The sequence below is a fragment of the Cantharellus anzutake genome (assembly GCF_015039405.1).
Source record: "Cantharellus anzutake strain C23 chromosome Unknown EI90scaffold_264, whole genome shotgun sequence".
NCBI classification, from domain to species: Eukaryota; Fungi; Basidiomycota; class Agaricomycetes; order Cantharellales; family Hydnaceae; genus Cantharellus; species Cantharellus anzutake.
In genome coordinates, this window is record NW_024067214.1 from 60,784 (window position 1) to 87,790 (window position 27,007).

The 27,007-nt window shown below is 50.9% G+C and overlaps 7 protein-coding genes across 7 annotated transcripts; 4 read left to right on the top strand and 3 right to left on the bottom strand.

The window, feature by feature from the left end:
• Positions 1-8,501: 8,501 nt before the first annotated feature.
• Positions 8,502-9,884, bottom strand: EI90DRAFT_3100093 (uncharacterized protein). The gene is made up of 4 exons (XM_039062561.1): positions 9,716-9,884; positions 9,509-9,604; positions 9,157-9,480; positions 8,502-9,075 (listed from the first exon to the last, which is right to left on the bottom strand). Exons 1-4 carry the CDS (start codon positions 9,765-9,767, stop codon positions 8,777-8,779), a joined length of 771 nt encoding a protein of 256 aa, XP_038907655.1. The 5' UTR covers positions 9,768-9,884; the 3' UTR covers positions 8,502-8,776.
• A 294-nt stretch (positions 9,885-10,178) lies between these two features.
• Positions 10,179-11,502, top strand: EI90DRAFT_1156321 (uncharacterized protein). The gene is made up of 3 exons (XM_039051543.1): positions 10,179-10,574; positions 10,628-10,660; positions 10,733-11,502. The coding sequence occupies exons 1-3, from the start codon at positions 10,429-10,431 to the stop codon at positions 11,235-11,237; spliced, it is 684 nt and encodes a 227-aa protein (XP_038907656.1). The 5' UTR covers positions 10,179-10,428; the 3' UTR covers positions 11,238-11,502.
• Positions 11,503-11,767: 265 nt separating this feature from the next.
• Positions 11,768-12,371, top strand: EI90DRAFT_3024247 (uncharacterized protein; the record flags this gene model as incomplete). The annotated part of the gene is made up of 2 exons (XM_039057892.1): positions 11,768-12,217; positions 12,270-12,371. The coding sequence occupies 2 exons, from the start codon at positions 11,768-11,770 to the stop codon at positions 12,369-12,371; spliced, it is 552 nt and encodes a 183-aa protein (XP_038907657.1).
• Positions 12,372-14,207: 1,836 nt separating this feature from the next.
• On the bottom strand, positions 14,208-20,909 carry EI90DRAFT_3100099 (uncharacterized protein). Its single transcript, XM_039062562.1, has 8 exons — positions 20,203-20,909; positions 19,078-20,142; positions 17,820-19,021; positions 17,674-17,754; positions 15,894-17,622; positions 15,262-15,843; positions 14,644-15,211; positions 14,208-14,591 (listed from the first exon to the last, which is right to left on the bottom strand). The coding sequence occupies exons 1-8, from the start codon at positions 20,759-20,761 to the stop codon at positions 14,519-14,521; spliced, it is 5,859 nt and encodes a 1,952-aa protein (XP_038907658.1). The 5' UTR covers positions 20,762-20,909; the 3' UTR covers positions 14,208-14,518.
• A 510-nt stretch (positions 20,910-21,419) lies between these two features.
• On the top strand, positions 21,420-22,489 carry EI90DRAFT_1156392 (uncharacterized protein). Its single transcript, XM_039051544.1, has one exon. The coding sequence runs from the start codon at positions 21,800-21,802 to the stop codon at positions 22,349-22,351; it is 552 nt and encodes a 183-aa protein (XP_038907659.1). The 5' UTR covers positions 21,420-21,799; the 3' UTR covers positions 22,352-22,489.
• On the top strand, positions 22,164-24,884 carry EI90DRAFT_3100105 (Transglutaminase-like superfamily-domain-containing protein). Its single transcript, XM_039062563.1, has 8 exons — positions 22,164-22,964; positions 23,028-23,156; positions 23,208-23,364; positions 23,422-24,121; positions 24,176-24,228; positions 24,289-24,375; positions 24,442-24,510; positions 24,561-24,884. The coding sequence occupies exons 1-8, from the start codon at positions 22,500-22,502 to the stop codon at positions 24,710-24,712; spliced, it is 1,812 nt and encodes a 603-aa protein (XP_038907660.1). The 5' UTR covers positions 22,164-22,499; the 3' UTR covers positions 24,713-24,884.
• On the bottom strand, positions 24,768-26,318 carry EI90DRAFT_3100107 (tRNA-splicing endonuclease subunit sen54 N-term-domain-containing protein). The gene is made up of 7 exons (XM_039062564.1): positions 26,181-26,318; positions 25,777-26,128; positions 25,634-25,724; positions 25,516-25,605; positions 25,227-25,365; positions 25,107-25,170; positions 24,768-25,080 (listed from the first exon to the last, which is right to left on the bottom strand). Exons 1-7 carry the CDS (start codon positions 26,216-26,218, stop codon positions 24,850-24,852), a joined length of 1,005 nt encoding a protein of 334 aa, XP_038907661.1. The 5' UTR covers positions 26,219-26,318; the 3' UTR covers positions 24,768-24,849.
• Between the last annotated feature and the right edge of the window lie 689 nt (positions 26,319-27,007).

Here is a 27,007-nt window from a genome sequence, read left to right on the forward strand (position 1 = left end):
GATAAAGATGCATTGTTTAGAGAGACGATCCACGACTACTAGTATGGCGGTGAAACCGGCGGAAGACGGAAGTTGTTTGATGAAGTCCATGGAGATAGAGTTCCACGGGCGTTCGGGGATGGGGAGTTGCTTTAGCAGACCGTAGGGCTTGTGGCGCGGAGCCTTGGCACGGGCGCAGGCGGTACAGGAAGAGATGTAATCTTTGACAAACGAGCGAATGCCTGGCCAAGTGTACTCTCGACGGATTAGGTCGAGGGTGCGGCTTTGCCCAAAGTGTCCAGACAGGGGGTGATCATGCTTATACCTCAGAATCCGCAGGCGGAGATTGTTAGCGTCTGGCACATAGATGCGGTTGTCTAACCTAAGCAAACCATTATTGTCTAGTGACCAGCGTGAATCTGCGGGAATCGGGGAAGTGAGGTGTTGGGCAATGGCGGGGTCGGCGGGAAGGGCGGCAATGATGTCCTGATGGATGGCCTCGACGTCGACCAGTGTGCCTGCGTGGAGAACAGGGGTGGCAAGGCAAGTGGCTCGAAGGGACGACGCAAGCTGTTCCTGGGTGAAGACCGGGCAGAAGTTTTGCAGGTTGACGCGGGCGTAGTCCCTATCCCCCTCTTTGGGATAGACGTCCCAGCGTCTAGTCAACGCATCAGGCTTGGCACCGAGTCTACCAGGACGAAAACGGACAATCATGTTGAATTGGGAAAGGAACTCAGACCAGCGGGCTTGCCGGCGAGTGAGGAGTTTCGTGGTGGAGAAGTATTCCAGATTTTTGTGATCCGTGACGACGTCGATGGGGTTGGCGGAACCTTCAAGATAGTGACGCCAGGAACGGAAGGCTTCATAAATGGCTAGGAGCTCCTTGTCGTGTGTGTCGTAGTTGAGTTCCGGTGCCATCAACGTTCGCGAGCGGAAAGCGACAGGACGTATCTCTTCATCAGTACAACGAATAGAAATAATACCTGATATCGCATAGTCCGAAGCGTCAGTTTCGATGATTAGCGGGGCGTCGGGGACCCAATGCATCAAGATAGGAGCGGAGGTGAAAGTGTCCTTGAGGCGTTGGAAGGCGGAGCGACAGTCGTCAGAGAATACCCAGGGTACTCCCTCACGAGTGAGGTGGGTGAGAGGAATCACAATGTCGGAATACTCGTGAATGAAGCGGTGATAGAAGTTAGCGAATCCCAGGAAGGATTGGATATCCTTTACTTTACGCGGCTCGGGCCAGTCCTGGATGGCTTTAATCTTCTCTGAGGACATGGACAATCCATTTGGCGAGAGAATGTACCCGAGGTACTCCATCGTGTCAGTATGGAACTCACACTTCTGCGGATTGGCAAACAAGCCGTGAATGCGGAGCCTACGCAGGACCTCGCAAACATGTTCCTCATGTGAGGCCATGTCAGCGGAGTAGATAAGAATGTCGTCAAGGTAGACTACCACACACACATCGAGAAGATCAGCGAAGACGGAATTCACGAACCGCTGAAACGCCGCAGGGGCGTTTGACAGACCAAAGGGCATTACAAGCCACTCATAGGAACCGTAGCGCGTGCGGAAAGAGGTCTTCCACTCGTCTCCAGCGGCGATGCGTACCAGGTGGTAGGCATGCCGGAGATCGAGCTTCGTATAGACTTGGGCACGGCTTGGGGCGTCTAGGAGGTCAGAAATTCGTGGGAGTGGATAGCGGTCTTTCTTCGTGATCTTGTTGAGGCCTCTAAAGTCGACGCAAAGATGGAGGGAACCATCCTTCTTGCGGACAAAGAGCACGGGGGCGGTGTGGGTGGAGGATGACGGGCGGATGAATCCCGACGCCAAGTGCTCATCGAGGAAGGTGCATAGGGCCTCAAGTTCAGAAGGAGAGAGAGAGTACAAAGTACCCAGTGGTGGATGCGTACCTTCCTCTAGCTCGATCTTTAGGTCGAACTCACGGTGCGGTGCAAGCGTATTGGCTTTCTTCTTGCTGAAGACGTCTGCAAACTCATGGTACGCCGTTGGTACGGCTGTGAGGTCGATAGGCTCGGAAGGGACAGATGGATTAGTAGCTGCAGCACGCAGCTCACTGAATAGAACAGAAGTGCTCACGGCAAACGCTACCGAGCCTTCAAGTCGACAGGCCTTGGTGAAAACCTCGGTGCTGACAAGCTCGATAGGCGGCGCATGGCTAACGGATGGTCGCGGTGTGTCGACAGACGGAATGCTTACTGACGGATTGGGATCCAGAGGTTCAGCGGAAGCGCTTATAGGTTCTAGGTGGGATTGTGTCGGTGCTTGGAAGGTTATACTACTCGATACCCAGTCAATCGACGGATTGTTGCGGGTGAGCCAGTTATGCCCAAGTACCAGAACACACGTGCCATCTAGTGGAGTGACGTAGAAAGTCGACGGGATGACGACACCGGACGGAAAGCGGAGCGGAAGGTTGATGGCCTGCGTAATAAGGTTATTAGTAGTGCCATCAAACAGGCAGAGTTGAAGCGGGTCAACAGAGTAGGTTTCTGTCAGAGACCAGATTCGAGACGAAGGGATGTCTCCGTAACGGAGGGCTTCGGCCTCAGCGACTTCTGCCAAGAGCGCTGTGCCTAGTGACACGTCCGTGCCCTAACTTACTGACTGGCAATTAGAACCTAGGGGGGTAACTCTAGTTGATTTTTCTACTGGGGCGTAACCTATGTACAAGTGGGATATATATGGTTACAGCGGAGACGGTTCCGCAATTGGCGGAGCCGAACGGAGCGGAGCTAACGGGGTTTAAACATTAGCCGACTGAATATTACCGACGAGTCGGTTCACGGGGTTAGCGGAAAGGCAGGCGATAACCCAGAAACGGAAAGGAGGGATAGGCCCGAAGGTGGGCTCTGCAGGGCAGGCGAGTGTATTGCCCAGCAGAGGCGGGGGTGCGCTAGCGGACGTCGGAGCTGTCCGGAAGTCTTCGGGGCTCCGTACTTAGGGAGGCGTAGGTAATAAATTGAAATGAGGGGGTGGTGACCATCGAGGGACGCCGAGAGGATTGCGGGATACGGGGGCTCCGAGGTTAGTGAGGGAGGAGCGGAGTTGGAACGGAGGGATCGGAGGGACCGGAAGTCGATGGCCGGGGATGGATATGACAGTTTCGAGACGGTTCTGATTAACAAAACTACTATCTACAAAACAATCGGATGAGCCGGAGTCCACTAAGGCGGGATAAATCCCTCCAGGCAGAGTGGTGGCGACATAGGCGGATTCCGATGACAAAGGAGGAGAAACAATGGAAGGAGGAAATATTTTTGAGCCGGGGGCATTCCCCCTTGAATCAGGAAACAAATGAGAACCAGGGGCATACCCCTTTGAAGGCGAAACAAGTGGAGAGCCAGGGGCATTCCCCTTTGAAGATGGAAGTCGACCATAATCAGACACAAAAGAAATAGGAACGGAGAGAGAGTTAGAGGAAAGAGCGGACGCGTTAAGGCGAACCACTCGAAGCGCACTTTCACGATTGTTACGACCATTCGAGAGTGCTGGACTCGAAAGATCGACGACTAGTTTTTTGCCTCGTCAGAGGCGTCGAGTTCGGCGTCGGGCACCTCGGCGATCGCCTGACGGGCCTTAGTCGCGTTGGAAGATGATTTTCGACAGTCCCTTGCCATGTGGCCAGGCTTGCCACAGAAGAGGCAGAGTTTGTTGTCGACTCAGCGTTGACGCTCTTCAGGAGTGAGCTTACCGTCTTTACTGAGTTTTGTCGAAAGGTCGGAGGTGAAGGAAGTAGGCTTAGCGCCGGACGGCTTGTCCTTAGGCGCCTTACTACCAGAGGCGGAAGCGGAGGAAGGAAGAGACGACGAGGTCGAAGAGTTCTTGTTGCCGTCAGATTTGGCGGGCTTAGAGGATGACGGAACGGAGGGAGAGGCGGCGTTGTTGCGGGAGGGTCGTACGCTGTCTTGGCGGCATTCCCAGTAATGGGTGTCAAGTTCCTGCGCAAGATCACGAAGATCCCACAACGAATCAGGCCTACCAGATCGATAGATCTCATCTTTAAGGCGATCAGGCATCCCATCATAAAAAAGTGATTGAAGCGCGCCTTCACCGTATCCGCGTAACTGTGAAGCGTAACGGTTGAACTCAACGATGTATTTACTAATCCTTTGGTTGTCCTTCATGACCAAGTTTTTTAATTGATGCTCCGCGTCGCAGGCGGGATTGTGTGAACCGAAGTTTTTGCGGAGTTCCTCAATGAAGTGTTCCCAGTCGTCTTCCCAGGGAGGTGCTCGACCACCAGGCGTGCGTAAGAGATCGGGTTCGAACCAGTTGAGCGCGGAGCCCATTAGGAACGACTGAGCATAGATAACCTTCTTACGGTCGGAGCTAAATGCCTGAGGACGATCCCGGAAATTTAGTTGACACTGAACTAGGAACGTATGGAGCTTTCTTTGGTCCAACCCATCAAACTGGTCAGGCTCGCGCACCTTCGTGCGATAATTGTCAATCGAGGCGGGTGGCGGAGGTGGAGGTGGCGGAGGTGGCGGCTGACGAGGGACGTTGGATTGGGCGAGAGCCGCAATGGCTCGAGTTAACTGAATCAGGATGCTAGCCTTGTCTTGCACGTTAGCAGGATCATCAGGGTCAGGGTTGTTACCAACAGGACCATCAGGGGGCGGAACAACTGGGTCAACTGGTGGTGGAGGCCTTGACGAAGATGGCGGAGGACGAGGTGCGGAAGGGTCGGGAACTGCGGTGGCGTCGACATCGCCTTCCACTTCAGCCTCAGATCGGGACCTTGTAAAAACAGGCGTCGACGATCGTTGGCCTCCGCAGTCAGCTGTGAAGCTAGCGAAGGGTGTGTCGATGTCGAGGTCGTAGTCGTCAGGAATCCCGAGACCAGATTGGTGCTGTTGTGTGGAGGTGGATGGCTCGCGGGTCTGCGAACGAGTTACGTAGTGTCTAGAAGCCATTTGAACGCGCAGTGAGTTCGAATATACTGTCAGAAACTATGTTCGAGGTGATCGTGGGAAGCGGAGCGGAGTGCGGCGGCATGAGTGGTCACTTAGCTAATGAACTACTCCGTTGCAAGGCGTCGTGGGGTTGAGACTTTGGCTTCAACGACTTGGCCAGAGCATTGCGCCACGCGTTCTAGGCTGTCCCGTATTTCACGTTAGCAGGGAAGACCTTGCGGCGACGTTGACTCAAGCGAGGATGCAGTAGAGAGGCGAACTTAGGATGCAAGTACTTGGGGGGGAATTCTAGTCGATATTCGAACTGAGGTACATTGACAGTAAACTACAAGTATAAATAAGAAAGGAGAACAGAGAAGGGACCGGTTGGTCCGGCGCGGGATGGGAGCGGGATGATAAGTACGACAGAACTAAAAGGGCGATGCGGACCAGGGTAATGGAACAGAAGAAAAGAATGGAACAGAGGACGGTGAAGTTGGGAGGCAGAAATGGATAGGCCGACAATATAGGCGCACGGATCAGAATGTCAATATACGTATAAATCAAATATCAATAGAGGAATAATCAATTGTCAATAAAGGAATGTCAATAAGGAGCGGATCACGGCGACCATAACAACCGCTAGTTAGTTAAGCGAATGAATAGAGTAAAACGGTATCGGCCGAATGGCTGAGGACCCAAGTGGTGGCGGGAGAACGAAGGAGGCGCTGCTATGGGCCGTAGAACGGGAACCACTATCAGCGCCGCTAAGTGATGGGCAATGGCAAGATTAACGGGCGCGAGTAACGGCGCGAGGGTGGGGGTGCAGAAAGTGGTAGAGGGGCGGGGACTTTGCGGGGCCGTGACAGAACGCCCCACTGACCCCCGCCCAGGCCCAGACCTCGTGGATGGAGAAGAGGAGTACGAAGTAGAGAAAATCCTGGACTCTAAGTGGCTATGCCGAAAACTCCGGTACCTGGTAAAGTATACAGGCTGGCCACACTTGGAAAACCAATGGCTCACACGCGACCACCTAACCCATGCCTCAGACCTAGTCGAGGAGTTCCATCGGACGCACCCACATGCCCCAGGGAGAGAAAGAGAGAACCGCCCAGCTGCTTCAAGGCGAAGCGGCTTAAGAGGGGGTGATGTCAGGGCACACCCCACCTGACCCTGTGCCACGCTGCCCTACTCCGCTCCCCACTATCACTCCCTGTTTCTTCTTTTCCCTTTCCTTCTTTCTTTCTATTTCCGTTCCACAGTCAACTTCCCCTTCTCTATGTATCACTACACACCTAACCCCACTCCCCCAATCACCACGCCCGCCGCGCGCATTCCTGCTCACAGAGCGGCACACCTCCGAGATCTCCCGCAGAGATACCCAGGGAAGTGCAGCTGTGTGCGGAGATGACGTGGCTCCTCCCATGTGACCCCAACCGCATGTATATAATAGTGCCTGGGGTGGGAACAGAAGAAGCAGCCTTCTTCTCAACTTCCCACTTCAGGTAAGTACTGTAGCTTCTCCCCTTTAATGATAATACAACTTCCCACTTCAGACTAAGTGGTCGGGGACACTCACCCCGCGACGGGACCGCCACTATGCATAGCTGACATCTGTCCCATCAAGTCCCTCGCACCGGGACCTCGCCGCTTTCGGAGCTGTCCCTGACAAGCAGCCTATGCTATGATAGTTCCCATTGAAGTCCAAGACCATGTTGGAGTCGGTGACAGTGGAGACAGTGGAGACAAGATGATGGTGATGGGGTTGATGAAAGCGGACAGGTGATCTGGGATGAAGAACTGTATAGTAGACACACTCTCAGGGCTCGCAGATTTATCAGCGGTAAGCCCGAGTTTAGATTCAGTTTAGAAAATTGACTTTAGGCCAATTGGGGCTCTTGAGCCCCAAGTCAAAGTGGCCGGTTTAGATGCAGTTTAGGTCCAGTTTTGTCACTCACATGCCACTTTAGAAATTTCACTTTGGATCCACTTTAGTCAACCGTGAAACCCCCTATTGGGATTCAATGTGTCTACTCAAGTAAATACTCATTCTTCGATTTAGTCCACCACTATCCACGCAATCTCCACCATCCGAGTTCAAACGGCCAGAGGCAGCTCTCCTCCCAGATGAAGTAGTAGATCTATGGGTATCCGGGGACAGTTCTTATGCTTGGACAGACCTGTGTATTCTTGAGGGTGCAGTGAGACGAGATATCCCCTAACTATTGGGCCCTGCCGCTCCAATGCCTGTATCTAGTCTGTATTGCTTGCGTTATGATTTGGTCATGGTTGTGTCTGCCCTCGAGTATCTCTCGGTTCGGTGTACTGCATGTGGCGCCACACTCTCGGCCGCACGATGACAGAGTCGGATACTGCGACAGAAAATTAATGATGCTGCCCTCACGGGAGCCTACCACTGGGACAGCAAATCGCCATGATATGTATATTGTTCTCTTGTGGCTCATCATCAATTAATTAAGTTCAACCTTTGCTTATTCCGATTTGAAGGTCGGTCTTCATGTTGGGCTCCACTCCAAAGTTAGTCCCAAAGCGCTGAGGTCGGTCATAATGTAAAGCCAATTGTTCGCCAAGGCCAGGGACAAGATTACGAGACTAATGTGAGAAGGAATGAAATACAGATCCCGGATTCCGTAGGTTGGCATATTGTACTGGGTCTCATAGACGATGCCATGACTGGATGGACGATTGAACTGATCGAGCTATCGTCATCAGCTCCCAGGTAAGTAGAGAACCGGGGGATGAGACAACGGTCCAAGCCTAATCAAGCTAGTCCATCGTGTCGTGCATGGTAGCCCCCAGACTGAACCATGCCCTGGCGAAGCAGGAAGCGAGTCTTGAGCTCCTAGATAAGCTGGCGCCTTTACGCATAGATCAGCCTCACGGTGCGCCGACATGGAAGTGTTAAACCTTTAAAACCATCAGGCAAAGTGTTCCAAATTAAAACAGATCCACTATTCGATATCCCTTTCAACTATGTGTATCGATGCCTATCCAATCCCTACCCTACCACTAATCCCGTTCAAGAAGGTGTCCAATGTTATCGTAGGCATCAAATTCTCATCGATCTATGCATGCGCACCTTGATGGCCGGGCTTCTGCATGCAAGGTCTGGTCTACGGCTCTGAAAGGACGCCAGAGGGACCAGGGGTGGAAGCGCTGAGGATTGGTTACGCTTAGAGAGACCTAAGGCCCAATAGCAAAAGCAGGCTTGCCGACTGTTAATTGCTGGAGCTTGATATCATCATTATTAAGCTAGGGCATAATAATCAAAGTGCCTCTGTGATGGGGAGGGGGTTGTTTACGTTGATGTATGGCATTTGGTCAACATCGTAACCTACCGATTTTATCACGAAGATTTGGGAAGCTCACCTAATGCATGGGATTGTCATCTCGGAGGAATTGGCAAAAGGAGCATTCGATTGAGGAGAGACTTGGCTCCATCTTGCTTGACGGTACGTACTAACTGAATGTCACAGGGGACGAACGTCGAAAGGAGATGGACAGTTACTGGGTGGTCACAAAGACGGAGCCAAGACAAAAAATCGTTGTTTGCATGATGATGTCATCTGTCGACTACTTAATTGCATCGGAATTCTTGAATTTCAGGACGAAGAAGGGCGTGCGCGAGTATGACATCAAATAATAAAAGAGCCTCGGGGATTTATAGCAAGGGGCACCGAACACTCAGCCTATTTCAGTAAAATTCTGATAACCCCCCCATTGTCCTGAAGTATTTATAGCGTTTGGGCACGAAGTAGCGGAAAACATCTCTTGGAGTTTGTAATTAACGAGTCTCAATGCAAACAAGATACTCGATCCATGAACTACTGTTGAAACGTGACGTTATATATTTATCCTTCCGAAGATCTTATCGTTCCTGGAGAAGGCATTCCTAGAAGCACTTTCTGGAGATTATGCTGTCTTCTCTTTAAAGCATCGGCCTTCACCGGCGTCCCTTGCTGGCTCTTGACATTCTTCCAAATCCTTCTCGCATCCATTTTTGCACTTGACGGCGCACGGTAGTGCACGGCGTAGACTCTATAAGCATAGATCAAAGTGAGCACGATAACGCTCACACTCCGAGCCTCGAGAGGGGTCATCAACTGGACTGCGCTTCCTTGTAGTAACGGCGCCGACCAGCTATCCTTGTCTATGTTCCCAAAGAGGAAGGGCGCGTTTGAGATGAGGAATCGTTGGATAGGGCGTATGAGGGGTGTGAACCATCAAGAACCCATAGATGAGGGAGACACACTCCCACTCCATATGTCCAAGGTTCCGAGGAAGGAACCACTTGGGGTGTTTGAGCGAAGAAAGGGAGGGGTGGTGAAGGACCAATGCGCTGAGAAGACGTTCAACGTTCCTGCCAGTACACCTCCCCCTGCTGAAGCCACAGCACCTAAGAGGAGTTGAAGGAACAGAGATGATCGCAATTGTGGGTGAGTAGGGTGCGTGAGAGCGAGATGGATCGAGGAAGTGATACCTCCTGTGCGGAGGATGGCATCAACCATGGGGAGAACTGTGTCAATAAATTTGAGGAGGGAAGGGGAAGGGAACGCTTGGGAGAAGAGAGTGGAGAGAAAGACATGAGGGGTTTAAGTAGTTGATGTATGGGTGAAGCGAGAGGATTTGAGGCGGTGGGAGAGAGAGCAGGGAATGGACGCCGAGAGTGCCGCCCAGCACTGTCGTCATTGTCCGCCGGCATATCAAATACGATAAGGGTGTTCAAGTGACATGTACACCAATTGTTAGGACACACGACGGTGGATTTACTGGTTATATCGAGGAGATACCACTCACCATTAACAGGAACCCTGCATATTCTGCCGCACGATCTATCTTCATAAACTGTTCCTAATGCCTGTGCACGGGCACAGAACGCAAGGCTTACTCGAGCAGCATGAAGCGTCGTGATCCACGGATAGGGGAATAATGTGGGATGAACGAGTCCGGTAGTAACAGCGTGCGTGAGCTGGGCAATAAGAGTGAACAAGTACTTGAGCATCTACTTCAGAACAAATCGAGGACCCAGATTAAAAACAAGGGGCTAAAAAGGTCTAAATTCCTTGGAGGGCGTCGCTTGGGGTTTGGACAGTGTCACTGGGGTTTGTAGACCTGTGGGGTGTCACGAGAGCGGGCAGAGATATCGTGGGAAGCCGTGCTCCGTCAAGTGGAGGGCATGCGGGGTCTTATGCATTTCCATGATTAGCGCTAGCCCATGTTGAATAGGCATGCTGAATGTCTCCGTACCAGGCATGTACCACGACTGTCTTCGAGGCGATCGTGCCAATTCCCAATTATTTTTTGACTTGTATTTACATAACTAATTGATTATTTTCATTTGTGAGGCTGAGTGTGAATCTGTCCACCTGTCACTGCGAGTATCTTCATTTGTCTATAACGCGCTATAGCTGCGACATGCGCGACTGTGCGACCTCCCAATTATCTCCTGTCTTGTACATTTGATTGATTGGTTGATTTCGTGAGGCCGAGTGCGAGTCAGTTCATGCATAGGCAAATTCTTTCCGCAGCTGCGCCTCTTTTATATTGCTTTGCTATACTTATATATAATCACGGCGAGCACCTTGCTGCTTCCACGAGTGGAACGCAAATGTGTTTTTTAACCCCGAGCATTTCGACTAACAAATATAGGCATGTGTAATGGCCTCGTATTCAAAGATGCAACACTGACATCACAATGAAAGGTCTCAACTCCTAAGCAAACAAGACACTGAAGAGTAAGTGAGCTATCGCGCCCTGTCATCTTTCATCGGCTCTGTATCTCTAGTTGACCCACCTTTGCCTCGCAGTTCAAAACGACAGTTTGGAAACGACGTATCCAAGTTCAGCAGACTCATGCTGACCCCAATCATTGCTGCGTTGCACCGGGCTGGCCCATCTCTGGCACTGATCTTCATTATCCTAATGGCAGTGGAGACCATATGGCAGAATTTTTCTGGGGTCAAATCAGGCACTCCGCTCCCTGATAATGCAATCGTGTCTGGTCTATACGGCCCCGGTTCCTGGAGGGTGTTCGTATTGTCAAGCTGGTTTGCGGTGTGGAAAACTATATCACAGAACGCCTCGCCAGGCTTCGACCCCGACCTAATGGCGTCTACAATAATCATAATTACGTCCTCCGCCGATTTGATCCGCCTTTGCGTCCGTATTGAGAAGCTGGAAGCGTTTCCTCCACACTTGTGGCATTGGTTCATTGCCGCAGCATTATCAACTCATTACGACTTTGGCGCTGCGTTTATTGCAAGCATTGCCCGGATCTACTTCCTCATCCCAAAAGCTTGTGGCGCCCTCTGAGCATAATCCTGGTGAGGATGCTATAGACACCCCCAAAGCCTCGATACGTTCTCTAGGCTTGTGGATCATCAATTTAATATCAGCCTTTTCCGCTATGACGCAGTATGAACGCATGATTCATCGTATCCCTGTCCATTCACTACCGCCTTTCGTTGATGGTTCTCATCCTGCTCTATCTATGGAACGCCTTCAAATGTGGTCGGTTTGGGGTTGGCGAGTTCACTCAAGGTTGCTCATGGGCCAATTCATCAATAGTACTGATTCTTTCAGACTTTCCATAATTGGGGCGGCACTGGCAATGGCCCTCTACATGGTGTTTCTCTACGTCATTGATTGGGATACACTCAGACAGACGAACTGGGTTAAAAACATTTTCAATATCACCCGTCTCTGTTTTTTTGGCCATTCCGGCTGTCATTTTCCTCCCTCTGTTCCCGACTGTCGTGTGCTTGCTGTTGGCGCTAGTCTCCGGCACCGAATGGCTCCCAGAATCTGGGATTTCTTGGTCGGAGCTGGACCAACTTGCCGCAATGATCGGCTTCATCTTGCCCAAATTATTCGAGCTTCTCCCTCCCGTCCTCAAGCGTTTCGGCATAAACTGGGAAGTGTGTTTGTTCAAGTGGCTCAGGCCGTGCGCGCCAAATTGGCTCCGACAACGTATGCCACAAGAGCCCGACAGTGACGTTTCCGACTCGGGGGCGGTGGCCGATGGCGGTGGACTGAACGACATGATTCGTTCACAGCAGTTGGTGTCAAATGTGAGCCAGCATATGGAGGGGACGTCAACTAATGTATCGCACCGAGGGAACACACCAGAAGTCACTCAGAATGTCGAAGCACACGACCGGACGTCTAACACTCTAACCCCAGAGAACGTTGCACCTGTCCAACTGGATGGTCCAACCATTGCAGCGTCGGATGATCATGGACCTTCCACAGTCCGGAAGCGTTTAATCCCAGACGCCGTCCAAGTCAGGCACGTACATTCCGACCCAATGTGTATTCTTAATTAAATACTCATTCTTGATTAAGTCGTCGACACACCTTAGAATCATCGTCCACCCAATCACTTCCCCTATCTTCTGGTTCTTCACCCAAGCTCAAGCGGTCGACATGTTGATTTTCATCGCGTAAGCCCACAAGTTTATTAAGGCAGCCTTTTTCCCAGATGGATATTTATTTCCTGCCGCCCCAGTGCCATATTTATGTTCGTATAGTGGTTTGGTTTCTGGATTGCCTGCTAGTCATGGTTGTGTCTGCACTGTCTGTTTGTCTGTCTGTTTTTTTTTCTCCTTTGCTGTAATCTTCCTCGTGGACGCTTCTCGCTCTGGTATACTGCCATTGAGCGCTGACATAACACGAATGATAATCGATCACATCATGTGTAATACTCATTGCGCAAAGAATCAGATGTAATTTGCTCTCGGTACGTCCTCCGTAGATTAGATGCAATGATGCTACGACCACACCTCCCCCATGCATGTTTGGCCAATCGCCAAACGATACAACATATGTAGGTACACGATCTTTCCGCAACGCTCTGACTGACACTGCCGTGTACATTGCGAATCACCGGCTGATATTTCATGTGATATGATTGATCTGCCGGATCCTATGGAATCACGATATAGGGGGTTTTCAGCCGTTCCCATGATTGAAGTGAAACTATGCAACATCCCATTACCTAACAATGCACCCATTCCAGGTCTATACATACGGCTCCGGTTCCTGGAGGCTCCAAGTGTTGTCAGCTAGGTGTGCGACATGGGAAACTTTCGCTGTCGAAGTGGCAGCCGAATCGAGAAACTTGGAACGCTTCCCCAATATTTTCGTCGCTGCAGCAATGTTAACGTACCCATTTCGGTTTTGGGGCTGCATTGACTACATCCTCTGCCCAGCCTGGCACCGGATGACTATGATCCTGATGATGAAGGCATCCGGGGCCCCAAACCCAGAGTCTAGTACATGCAATCTTCCCCATATAAAACTCGATATGCTCACGGTTAGGCTTAATCTACGCTACCTAGCCCTTTCCTCGCTGTCGGACAGACTTAACCGAAACGAAAACTTACACGGCTTGCGTTCTTGAGGGGGAACGCAAGATGTGGTCCTAACACATTGGGTGCTTGGTGTTGACGTAGCAACCCGACGTAGTCACACATAATATTGCGACTACCCGCACTGGCGGCGGGATGGATTCTATTATCTCTCTAACCTCATGTTGCGCGCCACTTTGTACCCTTTTATCCTGGCTGGCCACCCGAATATGTATATAATGTCCGCGACTTGGCCAGAGCACGATATCTAACTGTCAGTTTGATATCACGCTCAGACAACCCACTGCCGGCTGATAACACTTGGCTAGGTTAGTCTGTTTTCTGTTATTCCGATATATGATACCGTATTTCAAGGTAGGCACCGCTTGTCTAGATCATATCATAGCTCGGTCATGTATACGTCTACTGTATATGACCCTCGCGCATTGGTCGCTAGTGTTTTTAAAGGTCCAAAGACACTGTGGATGTCGATACATAAAGGTCTTCATGAGGCAAAAGCAGGCTCTCGTTTCAATCAGCAGTCAGAAATATATTAAGTGTTGACGGGCAAGAGACAGCACGCCTGCTGCAAAAACATGGGAGGTATCGCTCATTGGTTCAGATCGAGGTTATATTCGTATGTAGCCGCCTTGATAAATCTGTAGCTACGGCACCATCTCAACGACTCGACAGGCGAGAGCAGGTACTAGAGGAAAGACTGACGCATCAACTGCGGATACCAGTATACTGTAATGAACGATCGTTGACGACATGCTGTAAATAAAGCACAAAAATATTCCTTAATTTAGATGCCGCTGCTATCCCTCCTTTTCTTCACGTATGAACAATCGCCAAATAACAGCATACATATCATGTACGCATGACTCTCACGGACGAACGACGGGTGGTTTTGCAAAATTGCAGATTTTAGTCGGTTCGATTCAAACAAGTACATAGGCAGACTAAGGATGACTCGTTGCCGACAAGTCCGGGTGAGAAGGTTGTCGTGTATTTATTTCACCTTGAAATGCTCCTGGCCTCGGCAGAATCTCGCATCGGAATAGATCATTCAAAATTGGGTTGGACATTGAAGGATCGCACCGGGCGATTAATCATAAATTCAAGGTCGAGACAAGTTCTGCAAGCATGCTACAACAGTCACATTTGATACAAGGTTTCCGAGGACTGTGTTCCGATGAACCCACACTTCACAAACAGTAGAACCCAACATGCCTGAGCCACGTATCAAGGCCGGGAAAGCATGGATTGAGGTCTGCTCTTGGGACGAGGGCGAGAGAGGCGAAGAGAACCGGTTGGGCTACATAAGACGCCGAGTTAGTGACAAATATCAACTTGTCGTTGCAGCTGACCTCATGACAAGTCCCATGGCTTCACCTCTAACATCTTCAATATTCTCTTTCAATCTAGCAGTCGCAGACTTCTTTAAAGGGGAAGCTGCCTGAACGTGTTTGACTGGCTCAGTACCGCGTTGTTTGCTCCACCCAAGGGCACTCCGACGGGTTTTGGAGGCCACGCGTTGACGCGGCCTAGGCTTGCAGGTATCTGTTTCCGCTACTTTAGTTAGTTGACGAGTCTCGAGAGGGTCTATAGTCTGCAATGGCAAATTCGGGTGTAAGGGGGTAAGACCAACGGTAGAGAAGGAACGATCAATCGCAAATGGGGATGTTGGTGGGATGACAGCCAAAGCAGGAGGCGAAATGCATGTAAATGCTTGTTCCATGCTCTCAGTTCGGCTGTGGTGCTGCCTGGGAAGGCGAGGAGCAAACCCCTTCTTTGGAGTACGTGAGCCATATGGGCTTGGGCGAGAGTTTCGCCGCTGTCGTCTGTGGCACAACTCAGACGGCAAGTGCGTGTAAGTCCTCACAGAATAATCATAAAAGGCCCGAAGGGCGGCAGGTTCTTGAGGAGGTTTAAATGCTGAGGAGGAATATGAGCGCTTAATGGCACTGAACAGCAAGGGCACTCACAAGCCAATGCAAAGCGTGAGAAGTCGGTGTCAGCCCAGTCGTGCTTACTCTGCTGAACGATATCGAAAGCCTCTTTGCGTAAAGCATGATACCGGCGCATAATCTCAGTGCTGCTGTCATCGTTATCCCATTCCACGACATCAACTTCAGGCTCGCCTGTCTTGGCATTCACAATCTCAAACCGCATTGAGGGTACTGTCGACACCAGACTAGATACAGAACTCCCGGATGAGTACGGAGAAGCAAGGCCAGGAACTTCTTCCATGATAGTCTCGACTCTGGAACCACGAGAGACAGACCGTCGTCGATGGCCCTGTCCCCTTGCCCTGATCCGATTTCCTGAGGATGAGGAGGCCATACTGGAAGGGCGTGACCCATTCAGAGCTACACTTAGTCGAGTCAGGTCAATGCTCGATTGAGAACCTGAATCGCTACAGTCGGTGGTGGGGGGAGTGTCTGGAGCGGCGGTCGTCAATACAATGGTGGTCGGACGAGAATGAGACTCATTTGAGGTCAGGCTTTGAGCAAAGATGTTTCGCTGTAACTTGGCTGTGGCGGGACGAGAAAAGTTGCATGCAGAAACTATACATTCTTCGTTAACGTCAAGGCAACAGAGGAGGCTAGCCGCGTACCATCCATGGAAACCTCAGAACCCTCCGCGTTCGCAGTCAGAGCGCCAGCTTCAAGGCTTTGCCGCTCGAGGAGACCTTGGTTCGCTTTGACCATGCGCTCTGAACCAAACTTCAAGGGTGATTGGGACGCGACGCTTGGTTTACCCTTTATTAAATGCTCGTTAGATGGGCTACGATCAACTCTGACTCGGAATGCTGGACGCTTCTGCCTGGCTTTAAAGGCAGGGGAAGATGTGAAAGAGTCACCAAGGAGTTTGCGACTGACATGCCCTCCACCCAGCATAGAAACCATCGTATCATCATCCCGAGCAGATGATGTTGCACTTGCCACACTGAATACAGATAAAGGGCGGATGCGACGATTGGCGGCATGGGACCCAAAGAGGTTGCCTTTGGATTGCTGGCCCTCATCACCAAAGATGTAATCGGCGCTGACCGAAGGATCGATGGAGGGATCGAGCAACGAATCTAAATCGCTCCGGGAATCTGGCGCGCTTTCGAAAGAGGATTGTTGTGCGTAACTCGGCGCGTCCTCCGCTTCGCTTGCGCTCGGCGATGCGGTGATAGCAGTAAGCGGCATGCCCTGATAATCAGCTGCGCTCTCCAACATTTTATCACCGAGTCCAGGACGTTCAAACCGAGGCAACGACAAATCACTGGAGAAGCTGTCCACGGACCGATCACTCTGATGTTTTGCCCAGATTGCGCGACCGCCATTTGCTCCCAGCACATTGTATGCATGGGCAATGGAGCTCCCACTGTCATTGGACGACCGATTGCGCTGGTGTCGCCGGTAAGACGCATTGTGAAGACTCACAGGTGGTCCGAGTGAAGTGTTTGACACGGAGTCATCACAGACATGCCCATGAATAGTAGACGGGAGAGGCATTGGAAGGGGAGGAGGCCTGCTCTGAAAATAGAATTGCGATTTCTCAGAATCCGTCGATTTTCTGCCCTTCGCCTTTCGCTCCCTGGGATTGGAGTCATCAACGTTCAGAGAGAAGTCGGTAGCTTGAGAGATGCTTCGCGAATGACTGTTGTCAGTGGTCGCGTAGCCGAAGGGATTGCGTCTGCCAGGCTTGATGATTCGGCCGAGACTGGACATTGAAGGGATACTTGCTAGTGAGTCGCTGTGGGAATGACCTAACGACGGAGCAGGGGGCAATGGGATTTGAGGAGGACCAGCTATTTCATCTCGGTATCCGAACGGATCAGGTACTCCTGAATCGATAATGGATCCAAGAGATGACATGCTCATTACGGATTCTCCACGACTGTGGCCGCTATGGGATGGGGCACAGTCTGTGACTGAGAATCTAGCCTCCCGCTTGGACTCCGTATCAGATTCCAATGAGATACAGCGCTCCCTTTGCGAGGAAGACAATTCAACTATTGACCTCTCTTCCTGTCTATCCAGCTCCGAAGAAAAATTTGGAGATTCCGGGTGGCGATCGCTAGTCCCTAAAGGGTGGATTAAGGAGAGGTCAATGTTCGCAATCCTATATGCAGAACTGTCCGGATCGCCGGCAGAGGGAATCTCGGTGCTAACTTCCGAGGATGAGTGGGCGGGTGGCACTCGAACTGTAAGGTTATTTTGGGAGGACGAGGGGTGGACGAGGGAAAGGTTTAATGTCACCAAGGCGCACATTGAAGCATCCAAATCTTCGAGAAGCTCAATTTCGCGAGCACTTAAGTTACTCGTCTCAGTGTTCGTGCGAGAGTGAAGTCCCTAAAAATGCATTACAGATGAAATGTTTGACGCATAATTGAGTGAAAATACCTTCGTTGGGGGAACGGCGATATTTAACGGCGCTGTTGGCTTGCCAAACTGGAAGCCTGGATTCAGCTCCCCAGTTCGATTCTGCATCGAAAATTATGCATCAAATACCATCCCAAACCAAAACGCATGTCTAAACAAGGACTCACGAAGTTGGCCTTAGGTTCCACGGGGAGCTCCCAGTCCAGTGAGACAGGGGAAGTTGCGCGCGATTCTGACGCAGAGCCAGAATCAGAAAGGAAAACTTGCGGTGTCTTGAAAGCCTCTTCCAACTGTTCTACGAAGCTAAGTCGCACACCACCTTGATTCAGACGGTTAAGTTCACCGGTGAAGTCGAAGCTCTTCTTGCCAGTGTCGTCCTCACGCATATGGTCGCCTTCTTCATCTGAATATGTTGGCTCATAACTGATCCCAGACGGCGCAGTAATCGTTAGGGAAAAATGAGGGCCTGGTAATGAACCAGGAGAGGAGTTCGAGTCCGATGTTGTAACTGGTAGAGACAAGTGATCGGACAAAGGCGACTCAGGGGGCCGAGGGATAGAAAGCGTATCATCCAATGATCGGGTAGAACAGCTGCTTGAGAGGATGACTTGCAACTCATCAGGTATGTCCGAATCTGGGTCGGCCGGTGCCTCATCCTCGGAAGACGAGAATGGCTCCTGTGTTTGCTCAGTGTCATCCGCTTCATCGGTGGGTCCCATTGTGCCGCTGAAACCGAGTTGGCGACGTATCTCTGGTCTTGTAATGGGTCGAAGTTGCTGGTGCAGCGACTCTGCTGATGATTGTTCCCGAGGTTGCTGAGGAACGAGTCTTCGTTTCCTACGGATTGTGACGTTCTTCAACGGACTGTCGAAGCTGACTTGACATGACGTATTGCTTGTGGACATGCCCCGCGGTCGGTCAATGCGAGAGGAACCTCTGACGGTGGCCTCATTCCGAGACGCCACACAGTCATATGGGCGTAGTGAAGTGATGCTCGGCTCTTGTTTAATTAACGATTCGCATGCACCCTTGCCCACGGATATAGGGCCCCGAAGCTCAGACAAACTTCCAGTAAATGGCCCTTTGAACAGATTTTTGGGAGTTTCCTGTGACTTGCCAGAACTAAAAGACGTGTCAACATCAAACGTGCGGTCTGGTTTGACTGAAGACGGAACGTCAGGGTAGCGAATCTGACGAGCACGTTCAATGGTATGAAGCGCGAAAGCAGGCATAGGGTCCGGCGTAAAGTTTTTCGAGTGAGGGGACCAACGTTTTGCGGGGCTTGCCTCAGGAGTTGTACTCAAGTCGAGACGGTTGATCAGATCGTATAGTTCCTCAGTGGCAGCTGTCAACATATTGAGGGGTAGAGCTGAGTTTTGATTAGTTCGGATAGCATGATCCCATGACAGCGATTCGGAGACTCACTCTGACCAGCCCCGTCTAGAATGTCACTAGCAACAATGCCGGTGGGCCGTGGTCGGGCTGCATCTGAAAGAGGCCTCGGACGAGGTCTTCTTTCCGGAGTGTGGCCTGGAACATAAAGATTCGCGTCCTTGATCATCTGTTGGGGTACCTCGGCCAAAGGAGGCAAGAAAGACTCGGAACCACGCGATGGAGAGAACGGATCAACGGCGCGAACTAGCTCAAAAGTTGCTCCATCAACGGCGATCGGCTCTCCATACGACTCAACAGAACCGGTCGAGCCAGATTTGCGAGTGGATGCCTTGGTGTTCATGGTAGAGGGAGAACTTGAACCGCTCGTCATATCGAATATGTTAGACAGCGCCCCACGTTTTCGACGTTCCCCATTCTTCGTATCTTTGTCACGGCTAGGACGCGCAGTCTTCCGAGTCACGGAGCCATGTTGTGAATTAGTAGCTCCCGATGATGTACGTGATGACATTGACGTCCTATGGGAGTCGATGGATGGGCCCCTTGTAGACGCCGATTCCCGGGGGAGCACGCTCTCCCCGCTGGACGCGGAGGAGGCAGAGACAGGACGCATCTTTTTCTCCTCTTTGCCAGGAGATGGAAATTTGATGGTAGGTAATGGACGATTTTCCTCATCTAGGGATGTCTGACGCACACCATTGGCACGAACGGTAGCAGAATGCCTCGAACTAATCGTGGCATTTCTTTGGGGCGACGGTGCGCCAGCCAGCCATGACTCTCCACTACCAACCGCCCGGGCAACGCCCCCTTTCCCTTTGTTCAACTTATTTGCCAGCTGGGCTGAAGTTGCAGGAGAATCGCGACCCCAACCACCTATTCTGGCCATGGAGCGAACTGAGCGCATCGCTCGCACAGCAAGAGATCCACCACGGTTTTGCTCGGGTTCTTTAAGAAGGAATTGTGCAGTCCCAGTGGGGGACAAAGCTGAGTCGGGGGAAAGATATGGGGTGGTCGGACTGAGTATGTACGCGGATGAGATCGAAGTCGGTTGAGACGACCCTTGCGAGACGCTCGATGGCTGTGTACCAGCGACAGTGGCTAATATGGAGGGGTTAACGAAAGGGTGGACTAACATGCGGGTGCCTAAATATCACTTACTGCCTCGACCTAGCTTCTCTTTGTCTTTGGCGTCCTTCTTTCCTAGGCCTATAGTCCACTTCTTTTTCTCGCGCTCCTTTTCGGAATCGATGCTGGCGCGGGGCTTTGTTTCCCTATCGTCCTTTTGGAGTTCCTTTGTGCCATTCGTGCGGTCACCTAAAGCCCACTTGATGGAGTCGAGAGCGACACGAGACTTTTTCTTCTTGACTAGCTTCGGCATTTCATCATTAGATGAGGTTGAGTCCATAAATATCCTTAGCTTAGACGAGCCAAAACGAGATGTTGCTCGGGAAGGCGGTCGCTGAGGCGCACCATTCTCGCACATGGGGATGACGAGTCGAGGAGGAGGAAGTGGAAGTGGAGGTGGAGCTTCATGCAAAACAAGCGTCCTCTTGGGACCTACACGTCCAGGACCCACCCCATCGCCTCCAGGTGTAAGAGGTGTATGAGTTGGTGCTACAGGCGTAGCGGTCGTGAGCCGAATCGATGGGACGATCCGAGGTGTCTCCACCGATTTTGGAGAAGTAGAACGTTTCGACTGGCGTAAACTGGAAAACATCGTTCAGAAACTTAACAAAATGTCGTAAAAATTGGCCTAAAATCGTAGAATAAAACAAGCAATGACGTGTGACCGTCGTCAGAAATTCGTTGCAGAAAGTCGTTAAGTTCAAAAGCGAGCAGAGACGTTAGTATCTTGAGGATCGTGGGATTGAATCGAGTAGACGTAAGATCGTGGAATCGTCTAGTGCGTTACTACGTGAGGATGGCTGTCAGTATCCCCGTCGGCGTGGGGAGAATATTGTCAGCAGCTGGAGCACCAAAGCGTCAAAGGCTTCGCTGAAAGTGCATGTGAGCCTTAGAAACGCGTGTAAAGCTGTTGGCCACACACAAATATGCCTCCGACGCCGATGAACGGAACGGTTTGGGACTTGGGGGTCACAGGAATGAAGGCCGTCCAAGGTTCCTTGTGTTCAATCCAAACATGTCACAATAGTGTCAAACTAAATGATCAGGTGACCTCAGTCTTACCAGAAATATTTCGAATTTATTGTCATATGTCATATTTCTCGCTTGCTAGTGATTATGCAGACATGACGATCATTCTAGCCTTTAGTGGAGAACCAATCAGCCTTCATACCTTTTCTCCCGTTGAGTCTTGGGATTTATATTCATCCATAAAATGTCCAGTTGCCCTCGATGTGTTGAATGTAAGCAGGCCGTAGTCTCTGTTGCATACAAAACTCAAGCGCACTTTCCAGAGCATCAGCGCCGGTCAACAGCGGAGTCCGCTCGGGATGATGGCTTGCTATTTCTCGGAAGGCGCCTAAAATACACAACCTTTCCTCCACTGTTGCCTGGCAATGCCTGCGGGGCATCCGCCAGCCCAGCTCGGGTCTGCTAACACCCAGCGACTCTTGAGCGGATCATCCAGTGAAGAGCAGAATGTCCTCCAGATATCAATCCACATCTCCCTTGCTCCGTTCACGGAGTGCCTCCTCAAGTTCGTCCGCATCTAGCTTATCCCAACCAGTAACCCCATGGCAATTACTAGTGTAACTGGTATTGGTCCCATCGAATTTGATAATTGTATGAAGGCATGTGTACTTCTCACCCCTTGCCTTCTCCACAGTTGTCCTGTCACTTGAGCTCCGCCCTGGAACGGCGCATCCTCGATAATGATATAGAGTGCTGGCTGATTATACAACGGGTCCAGGATAAACCCCACTTGAAGCGTCTTGAAAAGCATAGTACTAGTCCTGAAACCCGTGTTCAACTTGAACCGGCGCAACGATGCCGATACATATCCACATGCACATGTACATACGTCCCTCTATCTGGATGTGCGACGGGTGTCAGGAGAAATAACGAATTAATATTTAAGAGTCTCAATCCCCGGGCAGCGAAGAGATGCCCCTTAAGGAAGGGGGTTCAGCATATCCTTTCCGCGGCATTTTACAAGGGCTCTCGGCATTTACGTAGCGACGAATCGGTACTCGTCATGTTGTACTATGGATGCTCCTCTTGCCTGTCGTCCACTATCGATCCCAGTACGACTGGGCGCGAGATAGCCGATCTGTTGCGGCTGCGAATTCATCTAGTCGGAATGTTGTTTCTGTCAACACATAGATCGATAACGAGGACGCCCTGATCGTGACTTAAGAAAGACTTTGCATTGATCCGTAGATCTGGAATTGACGCAAGCGGTCATTTTGTGCGGTTAACGTTCCCACGACACTATCGAGCACAACTCACAACGACATTGAGCACCCTTCCTACGTCGCTTACCGCATCAGGATATGCCTTCATATCTGTTCCCTGAGATTTACGAGCACATCCTAGAACAGCTTCCTGTCCGAGATGGCGTACTTCTCGACGACAGTGCCCGCACTCTCCTTCAATGCTCCAGAACTAACTCAATGCTGCGAGCCATAGCCTGCCTCTCGCATATATGGAAGTCGCACTATCTAGCACGGTGGACCCGATCGAAAGATCATGCGGCGCTTGAGGCTCGGTTTGGTGGCGACTATCGGCTAATGTATTTTGAGCGACGTTGGAGGGATCGGCGAGCTGTCAAAGCCCTCAGCCGGGTGATACAACATCGGTGTGGCCGCCACGAGCTTGCTATGGAGCTCATAGAAGAGCTTAATTACGACGCGTGGGATGTCCTGTCTGCACAAATCGTTCCCAATTCGGGTGCGTCGTTTGCTGGGATTGACGCTCCGACGGAGGATTGGTTTGCCCGGAACTTCTGGGCGGGAGAGGTGAGTTTCTCAATGCTGCGTTTATAGTCCCTCTCCGTCTATGGATCACTCAGCTGGTCATAGATCCTGCGGACGATGGCGCGACGTGCTGCAGTGGAGCAGGCAATAGACCTCGAAAATGGCAGAGAGTTCCCACTAGAGCGAGGCCTCGGCATCTTTTCTGGGTTCTGGGGGTGGAGCCATCTCATGTACGTATTATCCTCGCCTTTTGACAATCCCAATAATTTACTGCTAAATGGGTAGATTGCTACCCAGCTCGATGGTCTCGCCCAGCAATGTCGGGAACATCTCTTAGGCATGAGGCTTATTCTGGACCCGGATGACCCAATATATGATCGTGTCTCCGTGTGTTTGGAGGTATGCCACTGGATGAGGGGCGAGGGTTTTGTGGCCGCGACGGGTAAGTCGAACATTTCCATACCAGCTTCAGGAGTCCACCCATGAATCCCCAATCCAGACACATATCACGACATGCGGAATCACTTCATGCACAAAGTATTGACCACGCATCGAAAAACCCTCCCGCTCTCTCTGGTCGCAGTGTTTGTGGCGATAACCAATCGTCTTGGCATCCCTTCCAAAGCAGTTGGCATCCCTGGTCACGTCCACGCCTTTGTGCCCTTATCACCAGACGCACCATCTGTCCGTTATCATATTTCCTCCTACGATGCCCGCAATGAAGGGATTCACATTGACGTTTTCAACTCTGACTCTCAACCCTTCATCGATGTCATTCGACTTCTGCGAGTCGGTCAACAGGAAAACCTCAAGCCTGCCTCGACACATGATATGGTGTTCCGGGCTGGGAGAAATATACTCACCTCCGCTCAACTACACCAGGCAGCCCTCGAAGCGTCTGATCTTGATCTATCGATATACGCTGTTTTCTGTATATTCCTTATCCCTTCTCATGTCGGGATCGCATCTGCAAAGGGCTTCATACAGCAAATTACGTCAATAGTAGGTCAACGTTACCCCTTGGACGTGCGGCCCATCTTGCAGTCGGTTCTTGCGCCTGTCCTCGCGCCACCGTTGAGACTGCTGCTGGAGAACGTGTGTACGAAGCTTGTGGAAGACGACGAAGAGTACCATGTGCCGACAGCGAGGAAGCCGGTACGATACTTCTCGGGGCTGGTATATGTCCACCGTATCTTCGAGTATGTTTCGAGTATTTCCGCATGCTGTCGGTCCTCTGATACATTCGTATTCAGTTATATCGCGGTGATTCTTGAGGGAGACGACCACTGTCACGCCTCAACATCATGTTCGTATCTCCCGCCCATTTCGCCGTCTTAAAGACACGTTAACCCAAAAGCTCGTCCAGGGATCGTGCGATATGGTGTTGACTCATTGGAAAGAGGACGACATCAACCTTTCTATACCTCGGCCGCAGCGGATGGAAGCAGTAGATGTAAGTACCTACTCCTATCCTACCGTAGCTCTCGTTTCCACACGCTGAGCTTTCCCTGACGCGTAGACGTTGCCGAAGACAATATCATACCCATTGCTCATTTGCGAAATTCGTCCTACTCAGATCATCCCAAACGTCGGGCGCTGAGATCATTCACTCCCTCATTCAGGGTTATCCCGGCTTAGGTCGCCATTTCATCCGACCTGAGGAGGGTCCCCATGGTCGTCTCGTTTTCTTACCGAACAAAGACGTACTGAGGAGGTTTCCTGAAGATGTTGCGAAAGCGCAACACTATCTCTGCACGGGCACGGTACCTATTCCGGGCGTGAGCAGTTGAAACAACATACAATGCTTTTGGTTTAAGAACGTGATGAGCTCTGGGTACTGTTGTACACTGTACTACCATTTTAATTGCCATAATACGAGGGCGACCTCGCATGTATAGTATTCGCACACGGTGCCTTGTTATTTATTCTACATCATCGGCCATTCCTCGAAGCAACCCTGTGCAAATCTAAAGAATGATAACGTTCCTGCATCGACAACTCCAATTACTACGCTCTTATGACCTGCCCGAATTGCAGCAAACGGGTGGGGGGTGGGTAGCACAGGTTTTGGTGGAAATAGCTTTCCTTTAAGCCATGCAAGCGTTAGTAGGTTCTTTAATGTAAGACCAAGGGGTGCAGGCGGCGGGCGTGGAGGATTCTTGCGCCGTGGGAGAGGTGGAGGACTTGTGGGAGCATCCCAAATACCGTCGTTAATTCATATATTGACGGGATAGGAGTTGTACGACCACTAAAGGTACGGTGATTCGTTCATAGTACGTCGTGGAAAATATGTTTCACGCTCACTCAATCACGATAAGTTCAAAATCGGGATACGGTGGTGCAGTTTTCTTCCAAGCCGAATTCGGTTTCCACATGTGATAGAATATCTTGTAGGGAGAGGAATTAATAGGTCGAGTAGTACTTAATGGGTTTAAATGGCCAGCTGGGATGATTCTTAAGTGTCGAAGATTGTGGCTAAGAGTGCGCCGAAGTGTAATAAGTATAGGTGAATGCATGAGTGTGGAAATTTCTGACTCACGATAGTCGCATGAGTTCAAACCAACCAAACGATGTTCGCCATAATGGTTTCAACCATCCGTGTGATGTGGACAGACAAATATCTGGGTGAGGTGCGATCGAACTCGTTGCAGACAACTGAGAATAGTCTTCCAGATAGAGGGTGCTTGTAACGAAGATTTTTTCTGATGGACCATATGGGGGCGGTTGGGGATATGAGGGGGACGATAGTGGAGAGACTGCTCTAGTAATAATAAAACCCAGACGTTTCAGGTATGCGTAGCACTTCGTTGTTTCAGAATGCCAGTTAAAAACGCATAGTCAAAATCCTGCGCACCTGATACCTCTCTAATGTTAAGTCTTCTGTACCGATAAACTCGGCGTACGCTTGCTGAGCAGAAATGGTAGCCCCCGAAGCCAATAGCGACGCAATATTAGAAGGATCCGACAACGCGTCCCCCTCGTCGTTTGAAGTCGCCTTATAGCATGTCAATGTACCACGTTCGAGAAGATACAAGGCTTCTTCGGGTAACAATTCAAGCCTTGTCACTGTCCTTGGCTTCTCTCCGGGATCATATTTAACCAAACGTCGAACAGAATGGCCCATGTTGTTGAAGTGGATACCGCGAGATTGGAAGACCTGGGCTCTGGACAGCCCAGGCAGCCACACAGCATATGACATATTCTTACTGAAAGAAAGCGAATCAATCAAACATTTTGGGCACGGGCTTTAGCAAACACCTTGAAGTTCCTCGTACCCCTTTAAGGGCGTCCACCATTGCTTCGCGCGATTGACTCAGAGTATAATCTTGCAGCCGAGAACCAGCGGGCTCAAAGTCCTTCTCTCCTCTTTTAGGTATGCGAACCTTTGGGCCACCTCTGCTGGCAATTTTCATAAACAGCAACGTCGGCACAGTCTCTGAACCTGAAATGGTATATCTTACGAACGGTAGTTTCGTCCAATCAAGCATCTCCTCCTCGCTTGATGAGTTACCATCATCCCCGCCCTCTGCTGTTGGCACTGTTCTTGCTGGCTTTTCGTACGGAGTATCCATTCGGCAGCGATGCTTCAAACTTTAAGTTTGCTGTGTGACAGGTTCGGACTCAATTGACTCCAGACTCCGTCACCGCGCTGTAGAGTCACAACGATCGAGCAGTTCCCAGCTGGAATGGGGCAATACTCATCCTTGGTATCTATCTTCTGGCGGATTATAGCACCAGCGTATGAACCATCAGGGCAGATTGAGTGGCGCAGTTATCATACAGCTCCACCTAGTAGACAGACTCCGACTCCCAGAACGTGCTTCCATGAGGAATCCCCTCGTCGCTGTTATTCCCTTCCCTGAACACTGCTATGGACTCTGCTGAAGCACAATATGGCCAGCACATTCGAGGGTGCCCACGTTTTGAACGTGTTAGCATATTGAGCCCACATGCGTCGCGTGTCATGTGCGTGCACCCTGAACCAAGATCTATCAAGCAATGCTGCTCCTGCAAGAGACGTGTGTAGTGACGACTTGAGAAGTGCTCGAGGAATCCGACCTCTTTACGTCCTGGTGACTGGGTTC